The 18,571-nt window shown below is 45.9% G+C and overlaps 1 protein-coding gene across 2 annotated transcripts in view; it reads right to left on the reverse strand.

Annotated features, from left to right (window-relative positions):
* The window catches only part of Mcad (Medium-chain acyl-CoA dehydrogenase), a 202,467-nt gene that overhangs the window by 32,988 nt on the left and 150,908 nt on the right, over positions 1–18,571 (reverse strand). For both annotated transcript variants that reach the window (XM_050168534.3, XM_050168535.3), the window contains exon 10: positions 2,178–2,246. In XM_050168534.3, coding sequence (XP_050024491.1) covers positions 2,178–2,246 — 69 coding nt within the window. The remainder of the gene's footprint in view (positions 1–2,177; positions 2,247–18,571) is intronic.

Consider the following 18,571-nt stretch of genomic DNA (forward strand, 5'->3'; position numbering starts at 1 on the left):
AAGGCTAGCAGCAATGATGACAAAGACTGAGCTCGGCAGGTTCATATTGAAGAAATGCTGCTTTCATTTTGTGAACGCTGTCCTCACTTTTTTGTTCAGCCTAGATTAGACGTAAGCCTTCCTTTTTCCTTTCTTTTCCCGACTTCAGACATTCGGGGGTCAGCTTATATTCGGGGCCGGCCTAGATTCAAGTAAATAGGGTATATTAAACCTGTAGTAGCATGCCAAACCTTTTGTTCAGCTAACCCCGCCAACCGTCATTACAGTTAGTCTCACCAGTGCGCATGTACAGTATAACCTTGTTCATACAATTTCCCGGCTGCAACATTTGCGATCAAGAAACCCAAAAATGACCCAATGTAGTTCCACTTAATTTTTACCAGTTGATACGTCTCCAGAAAACACGAACTTTTGGTAGCAACGTTCAGTAGATCACCAAACTGTGATCATATGAAACATCTTCCAGCCACTAGATACCATATAAATGTGCCCACCACAGCAGCTTCCCCACAGAAATCACCCGCCCGTCTCACGAGAAAATGCTGGTATGCAGAAGTTTCTTATTCCTGTACCAGTAAATCGCCTCCCGGGTCGTTGCACACTGTATTCACAGCTATTGCCACAAACTCTAGTGCGATAAGAACCTTCCCTTATCTGTTTCACAGTACATGGACCGTAGTGCCGTTGGAAGCATGCTGCGCGCTTTTAAGAGGCAATAACCCAAACACCAAACACGCTGCGGTGCCCTGCTGCAGGCGGGGCAAAGTGAGGGTCATGTATCGCTCTAGTGGCATCGTATGCCAGTGCCGCACATGCGCTCCATTTCGTTTGTGTTTTACAGTCTTAAAACACTATGCAACAGGAAAACGACAATGTGCACCTCGGGTCGCTTGGGCCCCACCAGCTCCACGCGCATCAGTGTCTCATGCCGCAACAATTTGTGCTGAAAGGGTACATCAAAACTTCTTGTCAAAATGCCCCGCTTGAAGAAGCTGCTGTCTCAGGCCAAACTCAAGGAGCACAAACGTAAGCTTGCCGTAGCCGTAAAAACGACAATGCACATCTCGAGCTCCTCGAGCCCCCACCAAGTCAGCACGCATTGGCACGGTGTGCTGCAACAATTTGCGCAATGCTTGGCATTCCGTAGATGTCAACTACAATTGAGTCTGTCAAATTTTTTAAGTGACTTCCGATTATATGTTTTCTTGGCTAGTAAGTATTTAATCGCGTTTTTTCCAAAAATGTATAAACAAGGTTCCACTATATTTTCACTACTGGTTGATATTACGGCTTCCTTGCGATACATTCTTGGACTGTGGAAATTATGCACACGGTGGGTGGGCTATAGGGTGCGAATAAAGTACAATGGCAGCGCGTGTTCAGGAGACTATTGCCCTAGGCTAGCAGTCTGGCATAACGCAGCACCAACATTTTGAGAAGTTTAGCTCACTGAACACAAATGCAAACTATCATATCTTATTTTTCACTGCTGTACAGGGAGCTTTGCTACTTTACATAAAGTCCTCCTCAACTTCAGGGAAGACTCCTTTCATCAGACCTTGGAAACTCCTTGCCATTGCACATGAAAAGTGCTTTTGTCGGCACTAGCTAGGCATGTTCCCTTTGCCACTCTGAACTGTCACGCTCACAGCCCTGCTGTTGGTAATTTTGGCAACCAAAATTGCTCTCCCACTTGCTCTGTCTATGGGGCGCTGCCATTGTACACCTCAGGGAATGGGACGCTGGTTGAATGTGCAAAGCATAGTATGCAGGCCTGGGAAAGTGGTGTCCATTTTGGTTTTCCCATTCCACTGCAGCACCTGGTGACAATGGCAATGTGCAATTGCTGCTTCGAACTGAGTTTCAAAGCCAAACCGCAACTAGGTTCAAGAAATAATTTGGATAGTTTTGGTATGCAAATGTAGAAGATACGTGCCAAATTTAGGATAAAAGCACTTTGTATTATACACAGGCTTTTATGGCAACTGCAAGTCTGAGAAGGCTACCCGAACATGTATCCTCAAGGAAGCCACTCTGGTGAGCTGGTGACAAAGGTACACAAACACAACTTCACTCAACTTTTGACAATGATACCCGCAGAATGCCCCTCCTAGGGTGTGTGTGTGTGTGGTAGGCCCATAAATAAATGCCTAACAATGCTTTGTAACAAGACTCACGGGTGCCCTGGTGCGGTCAAAGGTCCCCATGGCCACCTTGAAGCCATCGCCTTCCTTCATGACCACATTCTGAAAAAAAAGAAAACGAGGGGGGGTGGGTGGGGGGGGGGGGGGCATCAGGAAAATGGCAAGCATGCCAGCCCAGTGCTAATTGCCCAGAATGTAGCAAAACTTTGGCAAGAAAATAAATTGGCACGCCCAATTGTGCCGGGAAATAGGGCCACACAAACATTTGACACATTCGAGAAACAAATAAAATATCATGCCACTTGATTTGAGTAAGAGGAATAAGGAAAACTGAAGGGCTCAGATTTCTTTTTTTAATTAAGGCTATGTCAAATCAACAGACCACATGAAGTCAAGGAAAGCACAGTGAAAACAGTAACTTTTAATTGAAGTGCAGAAAATAATGAGGAAATTAAAGTGGACGAAACAACAACTGACAACCGGTGGAACACAAAGCTTCCACATTACACACATGCTTCTACGATCTAGCTACCGTGGTCTCTGCCCCTTTTCCTGGCTACCTATCACCCAGCCCTGGGAGTGTTAGCCAGCACCACTCACGACCAAGGCAGCTTTTAACCCTTCCCGGGTCAATTTCTTTCACCAAATGTGACCCTAAGGGTTGACTTTCTCTTTATTGCACATTTATAATTTTCAGAGTGACCTGTTTCAACAAAAATTTACCACAACCTTTTAGGTGACCCTAAATGACAAACAAATATTTTCCATAGGTAAACATGCAATGTTTATTTATGAACACAGACGGGCTTGCATAAATAGTACTTGCAATAAGAAAAAGCAAGTAGATGCACTGGAACAGACCTTGACATGTGCACTTATCCTTTTCTCAGGGACTGCATTTCACCCACTAACAACTTAAAGTTATTGCTCAGCACAAGACACGCCTGCATGACTGGAACCTACTAGAATGTTATCGATGGTTCTATGCATTGTCTGTTCTCACGAAAGCTTGTGTAATCTGACTGTATATGCGACGCAAATGGTGTAGTACTTTCTGAAAGACATGCGAGCACCAGTGATTACTCTGGTGACTCATGTATAAAAGCAGACACGCTTGATGGGTAGATCAGATTTTCGACGATTACTGACTGTGTTCGCCGCTATCGTTGTTCTTGAGTGTAGCCTGTTTTGAGGGCACCGGTCTGCCCAATAAAATGCTTGTTTCGTCATTCACAGCTTTGCTGCTTTCTTCACCGTCACTACTACGTGACATCTGGTGGAGGTGCTTGTGAGTACATTCACTAGATGCCCCCGCAAAGCTGCGATCCAACCCGCAACTTCGTCCCCAACCATCGATCAAGTCGCAGGCCACAAAACCTGCCTCCGGAGCATGGATCTGAGATAACCAAGAAGATCATGGTCAACTCAGCAACCCCAATGGCAGCCCCAGGGTCCGCCGTCGTGCTGCAACAGCCCAGGGAGCCACCGACCTCCCGTGGATGATCCTTTGAAGACCCGGCAAACTGGTTGGAAACATACACAAGGGTCACTGCATTCAATAACTGGAACTCCGATGACAAGCTGAGGCATGTGTATTTTGCCTTAGAAGACGGCGCCAAGATGTGGTTTGAGAACCGGGAATCAACCCTGACGACATGGGACCTGCTCCGCAACGGCTTCCTGCAGACCTTCACGAGTGTCCAGCGCCAAGAGCGAGCCCACGCTCTGCTGGAAACTTGCACGCAGCTGCCCAACCAGAACACTGCCATCTTCACCGAGGAGATGATGTGCCTGTTCCGCTGCGCCGACTCGGATATGCCTGAGGAGAGGAAAATTCGGTTCCTCATACATGGGGTAAAGCAATAACTCTTTGCCGGGCTGATGCCCAACTCACCCACGATCGTATCAGAATTTCTGTCAGAAGCCGCAACGACTGAAGACGTTAGAATTTCACACCAGGAAATTCAATCGCAGCTCAATACTAGACTCCACAGAAGTTCAAGCCCTTTGCTCCAACAACTGGTGAGAGACAATCAGACAAGTTGTGCGTGAACAACTCTGGAAGATGTTCCCTTCGACACAGCCTCAAATAGCATCCATTGTTGACATTGTCCAAGAGGAGATTCATCCGTCACTTGGAATCCCCGAATCGCCGCGGCCTCAGCTGGAAGCCATGACCTAAGCAGCCATAGCGTGCCGTCACGCTGCCCCTCCACACCCGCGCCAGGGCCTGGTAACGCCACAGCACTGTCGTTCTCTACCACAGCTGCCAGACAGACGTCTGGTGCGCTCCTGACCACTGCCCGCTTTGCTACCACTGCGGAGAAGCGGGTCACGTCTACTGCCGATGTCCATACCGGGAGATGGGACTGCCAGGGTTCGCCGTCAACGTGCCACACCTGCAGCAAGGCGAAAGCCGCGTGATATCGTCGACTACCTCGGCGCCACTCAGTGGAGCCCTTGACGACCATCCCGTTAACCGACATTAGGCCGCTACATGTCCCGCAACACCGACCATACACTAGCCCAGCTCGGGGCCGGTCTGCAAGCCCATATCCAGAAAACTAAAAGCAGCAACCAATGGAGGTGTGGTTGCTGTTCGTCGAACTGACGAAGATCCTCCGCCGCCAACGAAGATGCTGAAAAGACTATCTCGACATATCAATGAGACGCTGCCATCACGACGAGCGCCTGGAACCAAAGAATATGCCGACAAAAGAATACCTGACGATGCAACGTTGCAGCCACAGGTCAACACGATGCAGCCGTGATACAACGCCAAGACCTAACTGCTATGCAAGACAAAGAACCACCGACCTCGAAATGCTTCTCGACGGCCACGCAGTCACCGCCTTAGTGGACACAGAAGCCAACTACTCCGTCATGAGTGCACCCATCAACGCCCAGTTGAAGAAAGTTAACCCTTTGAGGGTCAATGACGTAAATATATGGCACCGCGAACAAGCCCAAAATGGTCGATGCTGTATATTTACGGTGCTGTTTATACGTTTAAAAAGCGCGCCCATTTCCTAACTTTTTCTTTTCTGGTATGTGCTGCCACTATGTGGAAATACAGGTAATTTTTTTCTCGCACCTCCCTCTCGCGGTCTTCATTGCATAGTTTGTTTTAGAGCTAGTTTGCTCCGGCGAGCCTATATACTACCACTTGCGCGCAGGTGCGTGCGGGCGGGCGGCGGTTTGGGTTTTGTTCCATGGGCGGTTTCAGCTTCTTGCGCTCGCAAAACTGATGACTATCTTGTTACTAATCGCTCAAAGGGCGACTGCCTGTTTCTCGCTCGTTAACGTTTAGTGCTCACAGGAGTGCGCATAGGAAGGATGCCGCCGTGCATGCATTTCCTTTTCTCTTTTTTTTTTTTTTGAGACGCGCGAAAACTAATTGCCTCTGGTTGGTGATAAGATGAAGATAAGCAGAAGTTTGTCACACGTTTTGCTTTTTTGACAGGCACACAACCACACAGTTTTCTTGAGTGCGCTCACCTACGCAGTTCGATTACGCTATGGACGTAAATATTAGTGGAAGAGCAGAAACATTTGAGAGTTGTGAAATACTCTCGTGTGCACATTTTCTGAGCCTTGAACATGTGTATAACAATGCATCAAAATTTTGATTCTTATAAGTTTATTTCCATTTTTTATTGTTGTTATTCATGAATAAACATACATATATACCAACACAAAATATTTTTTTCTCACTTTACGGTCACCCCAGAAAAATTACGGTAATATTTTTTTTTTTTTGAAATAGGTCCCTCAGAAGTATTGGAATCTGCAATATAAAAAATCGACCCTGGTCGGTCGCATATGGTGAAAAAAATCAACCCTCATAGGGTTAAGACTACATGGGAAGGCCCTCAAATTCGGACCGCTGGAGGACACCTAATAACGCTGACTGGAATCTGCATGGCAAGAATTACCATTCATGACCTAATTTACCTTGCCCCCTTCTTTATCCTCCAACAGTGTTCACAAGATGTTATTCTCGGACCGGACTTCCTGAACCAACACGGCGTAATCATCCACCTGAAGTTGAAGTCACTAACACTGTCTGAAGATCAAATGATACCGCCCCAGAGCTTTCGTAGTCACCACGCTTTGAGTGTGCTCGAAGACCAAGTGAGCATCCCGCCTCGCTCCAGCACTGTCATTTCCATCGGTACCGAAACACACGCAAACGTAGAAGGCGTCATCGCGGGCAATCAATGTCTTCTGCTCGATCGTGAAATTTGCGTCACATGAGGGATCGCTCAACTGCATGGAGGAAAAGTGAAAGTGATGCTGACCCCCTTCAGCCAGGAGTTTAAGCACTTCAACAAGGGCCCGACGATTGCATACCTCGAAAAAATTGTGGAAACCAGCAATGCATTTGACCTCTCCAATTCTGCCACATCTACCTAGATGACCATATTCCCGAGCCAGTCTTCGAAATAAATCCAAGCCTCCCTATGAGTAAGCAACAACATCTTGAAATTCTTCTCCATCGATACAAAGAGTGTTTTTTGATATCATCGAAGATTCGGCAAACACCAGTTGCAAAGCATCGCATAATAACCAAAGAGCGCGCTCAACCACTCCGCCAGAGCCCTTACCGAGTGTTGACGTGAGAACTAGAAGCTATAAGGCAACAAGTCGACGAAATGCTGCGCGACAACATAATCCAGCCGTCGAAAAGCCCGTGGGCGTCTCCTGTGGTCTTAGTGAAAAAAAAGGATGGAAGTCTGTGCTTCTGCGTCGATTATCGCTGCTTGAACAAAATCACCAAGAAGGACCTATACACCCTCCCACGGACAGACAACGCATTAGACCCACTTTGCAATGATAAGTACTTTTCATCGATGGACCTCAAGACTGGTTATTGGCAAATTGAAGTCGACGAAAGGGATCGAGAAATGATCGTGTTTATCGCACCAGACAGCCTCTTCGAGTTCAAAGTGATGCCATTCGAACTTTGCTCTGCACCTGTAACATTGCAGCGCGTGATGGACATAGTCTTGGCGGGACTGAAGTGACAGACTTGTCTCATCTACTTGGATGACATTGTAGTCTTTGCCACAAATTTTGAAGCTCACCTGAGGCGGCTTCAGACAGTACTAGAGGCGATCAAGTCATCTGGGCTCACCCTGAAGCCGGAAAAGTGCTGTTTCGCTTACAAAGAACTTCTGTTCCTAGGCCACGTCATCAGCAAGTCAGCAAGTCTGGAGTCTGTCCTGACCCACAGGAGGTAACTGCCATCGCCAAGTTCTCGCGGCCCGTCGACAAGAAGGCAATGCGCAAATTCTTTGGCCTGTGTGCCTATTAAAAGCTGTAAAAGACCTTTCAAGAACTGCAGAACCTTTAACTTGTCTCACGAAAGCAACATCTTTAAATGGGCAACACAGCAGGACTACGCATTTGAGGAGCTGAAACAACTGCTGCAGTCCCCTCCAGTGCTTTCACACTTCGACGAAGACGTCGAGACGGAAATCCACATGGACGCAAGTAGCCTAGGCCTCGGTGCCGTGCAAGTTCAAGGGAAGGACGGAGTTAAAAGCGTCATAGCTTATGCTAACTGGTCACTGTCAAAAACGGAATCAAATTATTTTATGACGGAAAAAGAGTGTCTTCTGATCACTTGGGCTATAGCGAAATTTCGGCCTTACATATACGGCAGGCACTTCAAAGTGGTAAGCGACCAATTCTGATTTGGCACTTTGGCAGTAGTCCACATTGAAGGAATTGCTGCTCAACTCACAGAAGAGCAACCAGAACGCACATCCATAACATAATTACATCATGCATGCAAGAAAACTCAATAGTTGCGCGACCGTGAGGAAACCCACACAACCTTGCAGCAATCCTTGATCCCATCGCCAACAATAGGCAATCAGTTTTCACAAGTCTCGAGAAATGCAGGCATAGCAGCTTCGTTCGTATATGGCGGCATCGTTTGTAATACCAGCACCTGCCTGTGAACAGATGTAATTGCATCCCTGTAACAATAAATGAGCGAGCGTCTAGCAGTGACCCTTTGAGAGATTAGAAACAGACAGACATCAGTTTTTACGAGCGCAACAAACGGAAACAGCCCGTGAGACGAAACCACAACTAACTGCCGTGCGCCCACGCATGCATGGACGGGGGAGTGGTCGCCGACGTGCCTGCATAAAGAAGCCTTGGAATTAAAACCAAGATGCTACGGAGTGAAAAAAAAATTTCTTGCATCTACTTGGGATGGCAACACTTGCTTGGCAACAGCAAGTTGGAAAATTGGTGCGTTTTTCAAACATACAGATGGCGTTGTAAATATACTGCATCGACCATTTGGGACTTGCTTGTGGTGCCGCATATTTACGTCTTTGACTCTCAAAGAGTCAAAAACCACAGGCTTCACACATAGTGCATGAACTTAGAAGCAGGCAAATGTCCCGCATTATGCGAGTCAAGACAGGCAGGGGATTAGATGGTGTCATGACATCATGGAATTTGCAAACATAGGGTGGTGCCAACTGACCCAAGGCAGAGGTAATTGGAGATTGCTAGGAGAGGCCTTCAACCTGTAGTTGGCATGAAATGGGCTCAGGATGATGACATCATAGTCTGACTTATGGTCATCATAAGATGTTCTAAAATTTTAAAATGCTTCGAAGCATGTGGAAAAATTTTAAAGAAGCTGCTTTAGTGCAGACTTGATGGCTGCTTCAACTTTACCAGCAGTAACATTTTAGAGCAGAAATAAGCAGGCTTCACACTCGTCGCGGAGATGTAAGAAGGCCCTTTTGCAATCTCTTCTCTATAATACACCAAATTGCAGAAGCCACCATCATTAAAAAAAAATATGATGCCACGGGTGCCAAAAGTGGCCCACTTTTACAGTACAGCCACCAGGCTGATTTTTTTTCCCCAACACTTTACATGCTTCAGTCCCACCTATCCAGGCGGACCTTATCCAAGCAAGGGCCACACACCATGGAAAGGCTGCGTGCAATCCAGTACCAATACTTTATTCCAGCAAAGTATTTAATTTTGCCAAATAAGCCAGATACAGTGCGGTCCACATAGAATGACTCCATATATAAAAATATATTGATAATAATGACGAGTGTACTTAATGGTATCAGCTTAAGCATTAGGGCTATGAGAATAAAATATATATATAACGATATGTTATGACCACATGTCAGATACAACAACCAAATTTTGCCTTCTGGGCAGCGTTTTCCATGCAGGATGAGCTTGACATTTGCGTTGCTAAGTTCCCCTTAAATGAGCGATGTCGAGACGGGGCGATAAGTTTGCCTATGCGAATTCTTATTTGCTGCCATGACTGACTGCCCACGCACTGATTGCGAAAACCGTGAAAGGCTTCACGAGTTGGCGCGTTTGCACCGATTGCAAAAACCGTGACGGGCTTCACGAGTTCGCGCAAGGTGCTAAAAGATGGCACCAGTTGCTTCGTGTCCGTACCCCTCGTAATCACGCTCCACACGTTCAGAGAAGAGATCATAAAAAAAAGAGAGAAAATTAAAAAGTGATACAGTGCAGTGGCCCTGCCCTATAATCTAACTTTCGACACCCTCTCTCTCTCAGCCAGCACGGAAGTGCACTACGGGAGCAGCCTTAAAGCAGCCCAGTTTGTAGAAGATGGTGCTGACAAAGTGCAAAGTTGTGTCAGTTGAGACGAACCTACAAATTTTGCACGACTCAAAGGAGTATAAGCTCTAAAAACTGGAAGCACTCTATTCACGAAAGTTGGAACCAGTGGCCATGCCAAGCAACACAAAAGGCACTCTGGCACATGGTGCACTATGGCGAAACCACCCAGGATAGTGAAGCCAATATGGTGAAAGTCGCTGACATTACAGAGCTCTGGGAGCACATCGCTACTGACAATGAAACAGGTGGCTCTGCGATGCAGGAGTTTCTGAGTTCAGATGGTGCTGCCTCGTTCTGCAAAGAGATCTTAGACAAGGCGATCATTGTTGCGACAGATGGCAGTGTTGTGCGACGGAGGTGACGACAGTAGCGGCAATGACGACGAGAGTGTTTGACCCCGACCCCAATGTTCATGCAAAGTGCGCTGTCATCGATCGAGTCACTCACTGGTTTCATGCACGCTAAAGATTGCCACCAGTGTTCACTCAGTAGCCATGAAAGCAAGTGCAGATTTCTGAATATTTCAGCGCACTGAACTCTACACACTCTGCTTAGATGTATAAATAAACATTTTATTTTTCACACCCTTACTTTCTTTAACGTCTATTTTTTAGTGCAAGTGGCAAATTTTTTTTCACAGCTACAAAGGTATGTTCGACAGATTTTTTATGGCAGTCCAGATACAGCAATGATCAGTCATAATACCGGATTGTCTGTTCTTTTTGATATAAGTGGACTGCACCGTATCGATGAACTCAAATAAGTAGACATTCATGAAACAAACTATTCAATGCAGTACCACAATCAAAGGCCCTCAAACAATACCAGCTACAGCAATACAGTAAAACCTGTTTTATAACCAAGTTGTAGTCTTTGTTATAGTGACTGTCCACCCTCACTGCCCGCCTTACCACTGGGCAAGTCGAAGTTGACACTACAGCTGCAGTGCACCACTGCTGCGCCAGTGAAATGATGTGCTTGCTCTGTTACAGCTGTCAACATTAATCATCCTCACTGTGCTTCATTTTGTGAGGGTGCTGGTGGAGCACTGCAAACTTGCGATTTCAAACAATGCACGTTGCAGTACACAGCCTTCCGAACAGCATAAAGCTATTAGTCATCTTCACGCTGGCACTCAACGACAAACGCTGCACGAAATTAGGAGCATGCAGCACTCTGCTGGCACGTTCCCAATACGCTGATAAGTATTTCAGTTGCTGAACATGAGAGCACAGGTCGTTTTTTGTAACAATCCATTTTATTTTCTGTTCCCATTCTTAGTCATGCCAACATGCTGTGTAATTTAGTTTCTCCCTCTCCTTGTATTCTAATGAAAATAAACTTAGTCATTGGCTTAGCAGCTGTGAAACATGTTACATCAACATACTATTTCAACCATGCAAAAGGCCAGCTAACCCCCATATGAGACACTAGGCATGGTATAAACTGAAAAAGTAGGCCTGTGCGAATACCAAATAATAGATTTCAAGTCAAATATTGAATCGAATCAATCAAAAAAAAAGCGAAATATCGAATCTAATATTGAATATCAGAAAATTTAACACTCGCATTTACACTTACAAATTTTGGACAAGAAGCACAGTGCTGCACATGCTCAGGAATCACATTACTTAACAAGAATCTTGCCAGCTGTCAGTGACTCGGGTACTGCACCTATGGATCGAGATGCGCTCTACTCTTATTAAAAGGAACACCAAATTAATATGCCTGCCCTGATAACAACTCAGTTCATATACGAAGGTCTGGAAAATATTTTTTATGAATGGAATATGTATGTCAAATAGAATTAAGTGCTTTCTTTCCCTCTGAAGCTGAAGAAATAGCAAAGTTGTCCTAAATACCAATGGGGTTTTCAATTTAATAGTGGGCCATACTGTGCTTAATGGCAACCTTCTATTGCTCAGAAAGTACTGCTTTCCAGTTCCAGAACACAGGCGGGTTTACCATCTTTATAGCAGGTGGTTTCTGCGGGTTATCATCAGCTTGTTTTCAGGCCACTCTGCGTGACAGGCAGGGAATGCACGTCACATCACTCGGCTCTGCAAGGTCATCAGCACTGATGGTGAAAAGTTTTTAAACTGGGAGGCCCACGTCAGGTTGGCACGATGCCCACCCCTCCTTTTTTTTTTGTCCATGACCATATGCCCTCCAAGTAAATGAGTCTGCAGCTGGGGGAGTCAGTGCACTGGTCTCATGACATGTTCGAGCTCACCATGTAATCCGAAGCTAGCCTTGTGATGGGTCGCTCGAAGCTACAAGAAGAGAATGTTGTGCGCCTATGACCCAGATCACACTAGACGTCCTTAGGATGTCCTCAAATGGCACAAACATGCGCACAGTTTTTACGACATCCTCGGTACGTCGTCAGGATGGCATTCACTGGTTCATCCTGCAAACATTTTTTTAGGGACTTCTTAAGGATGTCCGATTGTCCCAAGAACGTCCACTGCAAGACATTTTGAGGACATTTAGTTTTATGTTAGAAGAGACCCTGAAATTAAAAATTTTACAGTCGTGTAACGTCACTACCAGGCCATGCAACTTTATTATGATATTTTTATACATGTAGTTAGACTCTGACCAACTGGTCTTCATGCTTCACCATTGTGTTTGATTGAACAATTTTTTAGATTTAGTATTGTTTCGAGTATCCGCAGGCAATAACAGTTGTGGCTGGCAATGAAACAGTGAACCAGCAAGGTATCCCATGATATTAACGCGACCAAGCCACCCCGTTTTCCTTCCTTGCTGGTGCACTGGCACTTTTGATTTGAAAAGTCAAGCCAAGTCCAAGTTAAGTGTAGCATTGAAGAAAAACATGGCAGCGGACAACGGGTAAGTATATCTCTTGTGTTTTTCATGGTGGCAGAAAGTGGAATGCAGATTTGTATGGGGAAGAAATAAGCAGACTCCCGTTAAGACGAACTCGCTTAAGATGAACCCTCGGTTAAGATGAACACTGGAAGTCGTTTGTTTGGTTTCCCATAGAGTCAATGCAAAAAAAATCTGCTTAATATGAATACTGCACACGCGCTAATCGGTTAAGATGAACTTTCACAGCCGGCTGCGCCTTACCCGTGCAGCTTTACTCGACCATCCAGCAGCACTTTAGGGGAAAGAAAGAAAAAAAAAAGAAAAAAATGAAAGCTTTTCTGCGCCGTCGACCATCTGTGCAATGCGGGGAGACGAGGAGACCTAACCACCTCGGTGTTTCTGGGAAGGTTCCACTGCTCCTCCTCTACCACCCTTCCTCACTCACTCCTCTGTCTCCTCCCGGCCCAGCTACAAGAATTAGCCGTGCCCTCAAGTTCATTCCCTCCTTTGCTTCCCCATCGCCGGACCCTCCCCTTCTGCCCTGCACAGCACGGATGCAATGAGCCCTTCATACGAGGCATTTTCAGCGCTGTGCTACTCCCCTTCCTCCCTACCGCAGCACCTCCCACAATGATCTCTCCTCTTTGTTGCCGCAGCAGGTTCGCGTCGCGCTGGCTTTCTACGAACTTGCAGACTGCAGAGAGGGAACAGGACGCAGAGAAAGAGAGGGAGCGAGAGATAAAGACCAAGCACGGCCTGGCAAGTAAAGCCAGTGAAACTCGGGAAAAAAAAAAAAAAGGCAAAGAGAAAAAGCGAGAAGAAAAAGCAGCCAATGCTGCTTCCCAATGGTGACCACGTGATAGTGCCGTCATGCCAGTGCTACCAACCTCCGCGCATTTGCTGAGCTCCAACTACGCCAACTACGCAGTAGGCATATCCCTTCTTCGTGGCATGCGTGCGCGCCGTGTCCCGCTGTCTCCTGCCAGTCCGTACGCCGTCACATCGTGGTGTGCGTTGTTTGTGTTAGTGTGCGCCCTGTTCGGCGTGTTGCTAGTATGGCAAGTCAGCATTTTTTCTACGCTGAGCAGTAAAGGTGTCTCCATTGACATGAGTACGTATGTCAGCATTGATAAAGGTGTGCAAACACGTAGGGCTGACAAGCTTAGAATGACAAAAAGCTGAGCTAGTTGGTAAGGATTCATTATGCAAAAAAGAGGTGAGGCGTGCAGATAGGACACAAAGGTTGGCTCAAAGGTTGCCCCTATTCTTAGCAATATTTACCTGAGTAAGGTTGACAGCTGCTTAGAGAAAGCCTTAGGTGATAGCGTTATCAAGATATTTCATTACGTTGATGATTACCTGATTTTCTGCAATAGGGAAGAATTCGATTCCGCTGCTACCTCAGTAAATGAGCAATTTAAACTTTATGGAGGAGGATTAATGTTTACCAAGGAATTTCCTCAGCGACGCATAATTCAGTTTCTTGATATTTCCTTGGTCTTCGAACAAAATCACGTTTGTTGGCAGTACTCCCCAAGATCTTCAAAGCCGTTGCTAAACTTTCAATCCAAGCATTCCAAAGTAGTAAAAAACGGAATTGCCATGTCTTCTCTCACCAGATCCTGCATGCACAAAATGAGCGCCAGTTTTTATGCGCAGGTGCGGCGCCTATTAGAAGCAGGTTATCCTAGTGTAGCAGTGGCCACTGTGGATGAGCGCCTAAAGAAGTCGATTTCGAGGGGGACGGACGTGATTACAGAAACCAGTAATAGCAAAAAAAGAGTAGTGGTTATTCTGCACATTCATTCAGTGCCGCACAGGCTTAAAAAAGTTGCAAGTAGATATGATGTTAATGTAGCTTTCACTGCTCCCAATAAGCTAGGTAAAATATGCGCTGCCGTACAGAGGAAAAAGGAGCATGTAAAAGGCAAAAAAAGAACAGATATTTGTCTAGTGAAGCACAATAAGAACCACAGTTTTACTGACTGTCGTATGGGTGTGGTTTATAAAATTCCCCTTAGCTGTGGCCAGTTCTACGTAGGGCAAATGGGACGGTGTATCAATCAGAGGCTAATGGAACATAGAAGGTGGCTAACCAGTGGATCGCCTTCTAATCTTTCCCTACATTGCCAAGATTGTAACTGCATGCCAGAGTTAGATGAATGCGCGATATTGTACAGGCCACAGGCATAAGAATGAAGACACGCGTCTTACGGTAGAGGCATGGTATATCTATAATGGTGGAAGTGCGTGCGTGAGTCAGCCTTTGATTACTTTACATAAGAAAGAGATTAAGTGCCTTAACAGTTATCTCTCACGTAGACTTGTACATGTACCAGACTGACACGTGGTGATACCATTCCTAAGCATGCGCAGATGAGTTTTGTGTCGTCTTTCTTTTTTCCCTTCAGTTGATAGTTGGCGTTCGTATTGTCCACTTCTCTACTCATGTCCTGTCTGCATGCCTCACCTCTTTTTTGCATAATGAATAGGGCCGACACACTGGAAGCTTTAATTGAAGAGGTGCTCGATCTGCCATCGGAAACTGCTGCTGACGATGACAGCATGGATGTTGTGCCTGAATCTGCATAAGTGACCTGCAATGCAGCTGACGCTTGCCTGGATACTTTAGTGCAGTTTTTCGAACAATATGAGGGCACTGAGGAATATCTTAGAAAATTAAGTGAGATGTCTGCATTTGTAGCAGCCAGGCGATTTTCTCGACAGGCAAAAAAAAAAAAGAAAATAGTAACAGACTGGGTAACAGTCAACAGTGCCTGATGCCTTACTAGGGCAATGTGTAGTATACCACTAGTAGTGCAATAAATGCTTATATTGCAGTTATTTTTTTCTCTGAAAGGCCATTTCGATCATTTGTTCTCATATACGAGGTATTTGGACACACACTGCATGCTCAAACATTTTTAGAAGCACTCCTGATTAGACGAACTTCTGATAAGACGAACACTTTCCATGATCCCTTGGAGTTCGTCTTAAAGGGAGTCTACTGTAAGACGCATTAGTGCATGTTTTCACTTAGCAAACAGCACGGACAGAAGCTTCATTAATGAAATAGTGAATCCGACTGCTTTGCACGACTTTGCCACAGGGCTCTCTATGTCAGATGGAACGGGTGCTGGCAGCGATGGTGTCGCTTCGCCAGTTGAATAAAATCACCAAAGCTGCTCTCCACACATTTGTGACATTTTGTGCCTGGTTGCGAAAGTGGACAGTTTCAACGTGATGATTTCAGCGTTACTGGTCATCACTTCTCTCAATGGTTCAACGCTGCTGTAACGTCACTCTCAACTTCTCCGTTACTACAAGTGCCTTTCCACGCTGTTTTTACCCACAAGAGCATTGTTGCAATTGCCCAAGAAATCTGACATTTTAGCAACTGCAGGCTGCAAATATCACACTATGTCGTACTCAAAGCTACATGTAGTGGTGTGTAGTTGTACTTTATCTTTTTCTAAATCACGTCGCAGCTAAGCAAGCTTAAAGTATTATTCATTCTAAAAAACGTATATTTTGAGTGGATTCATTTTGCCATAAAGAGCAACATTCTATCACCAGAAGTTGCTTTGGTACTTCATGCAATAATTTTGTGCTGCAGTGCTTCCAACTATGTGGCATAAACTGTTCTGTAGTAGAAAAATGCATTTTCTACTCTGAAATGATTTCTCTGCGTTTGAATGTAAGTTGTTTTTTGACGATGTACTGTTAATTATTTTTTTCAGTGTCTCCTAGGGGCTCTCGCTCTTCAGTGTTTTCGGATGAAGACATTTCAAGCGGTGCAGTCTCCTGGCTTTATCACACTTCTTTCAACCTCTCTTGTCAATGTGGCATGCGCCATCGTAAAATAAGATTAATAAAATGGCTTTGTGTGTATCCCTAGGCGTCGACATTTTCATTTGGTATGGCCATATACTGAGCCCTCTGCAACAGGGCTCAACAGCATGCTCTGTCAAGCAGTAAGTGCATGCTGCAATCTTAAGCCTACATTTATCTCTTTGTAGACGGAAAACAGGTCGTTTCAGTTAACAAAGGATTTTCACTGGGTGCAGCGAATGCCTACATCTTTAATATTTCCTGAATGCGCAATGAAAAGATCCTTGCATGCTCTTCTGAGGACGTTCTGAGGCTGGACAAATGGACTTCATAGGGATCGGATGGCTTGAGGTTCATGTGGGCACGTCGTGAGGATGCAATTGTGCTGACTGGGGAACAGCATTCAAAACGAGGGCCACCGTAGGGTGGTTCGCAAACATGGCGGCCATGAACAACAGTTATCCCGTACACTTGCTTTAGTTGGAGAGGCAGTTTGTGGGCTTTCCAAGCGTCGTGTGACTCATGTGAACAGATCTGCATTGATTTGGTATGAAACTGTAACTGTAGTCGCTGACACCTGACGACGTAGCTCCGATTAGGCCTAACAAGCTAGACAGTGAGACTAATGGTGCGGCTGTGACGAAAATTTGCCACTGGCTAACGTGATAACGGGCCGCAAACCATTGTGGAAAGCTTGTCGCTAATATGTTCCCGGGTGCTCATCAGTAACCGGTTGCGAGATCACGCGTACAGGTTATATTGACAGCCATTGAAGCAGCGTTCGGGTCCGCAGGCCAGCAACTATCGCAAGCACCCGTGCCAAGTTTGTCTGCATGCTTGCACGTGGGCAGAGAGCTCCAAACTGCACAAATCTAAGTACGTGAAAACTGAACACGTGTATCCGATATGATCAGAGTTCCTTCCGGTGGCTAATCCGCCCAATCTTTGCACATGCTTCCCTGCTTTGGCATGACCACAGCCCGGTCATTCCTTACGGAATATTCAAAAAGCCGAATATTGTAGAAACCGAATACTAAATATTCTATTCGCGAATCGAGTTATTATAACGCTTGCTATTCGATTCGAAATCAAATATTTAAGTGTTTGCACACCCCTATTTAAAAGCAATGCACACATCTACACCTTCTTGCTCTGTGATTTGCCATCCCATTTTCACACAGTCCTGCAAGAATGGTGATATGGGCAAAAAGAATGTTGCAAAATAGGGCCCCTTGCCCCCAACAGTATCATGGTGCTGATATCCCCTTCCTCCAAGTACAGTGAAACCTCGTCAAACCGTAGTTGGCCGGTGCTCGGAAAAAGTATGTACTAAATGGCAGTACTGTTTAACCGAAATAGCATGAGATCGCCCACTTACCTGTTGAAAACGGAACTCAGAGAGAGTGCGACGAAAGGGGAAAAACGTGCAGTATTTATTAACTTCACGCGACAAAAGTGTCATTTTCGTTTGATCCCGCGGCGGCCTACCACGACGACAGCGGCCTCAAACTTACTGAACCTGCCTGCCAGCTTTTTCAGCCAGCCCCCTCTTCTCGGCAAACACTCGCATGGCAGATTCCTCGTTGGCATTACGTATTCTCCATGCACGCGCGCAGTTGTGCTGCAGAAGTACTGGCGCGCCTTTTTCATTGCCGGCTGCCGGAGTTTGGAATACTTTTCGTTTGGAATAGAGTTACGTTATCGCGCCCCTGTTCTCGTCGCGATGATTGCATTCATGAGGCTGACGTAACGCGCAGCTTATGCCACTGTCGGGCCTGAATCACCCGTGCTGTCGCTTTCCATGTCGTCCTCATCACTGTCACTAGTCGACACTTTGGCAACAACAGAGGCAACGATGGCGAAAAGTCGAACCATGTAGCCGACATGTCTTCGCGGTCGCAGCAGCGCTGCCGAGCAACTTCTTCGCATTTCAAATGCCACACACCGTAGTCAACAGCGGATCTCTGTCGCGTGCCAGCGCCGACTTCTTCGTGTCACGTTCGATAGCACGGACGATGTCTAATTTTTCTTCTATGCTGAGCACCCGGCGTCTTTTTTATTCGAGCTTCGACATGACGCGAGTCCTTGCTTGCAGGACGCCATAACGTTCT

The sequence above is a fragment of the Dermacentor andersoni genome, chromosome 1, assembly GCF_023375885.2.
Source record: "Dermacentor andersoni chromosome 1, qqDerAnde1_hic_scaffold, whole genome shotgun sequence".
Lineage (NCBI taxonomy): Eukaryota > Metazoa > Arthropoda > Arachnida > Ixodida > Ixodidae > Dermacentor > Dermacentor andersoni.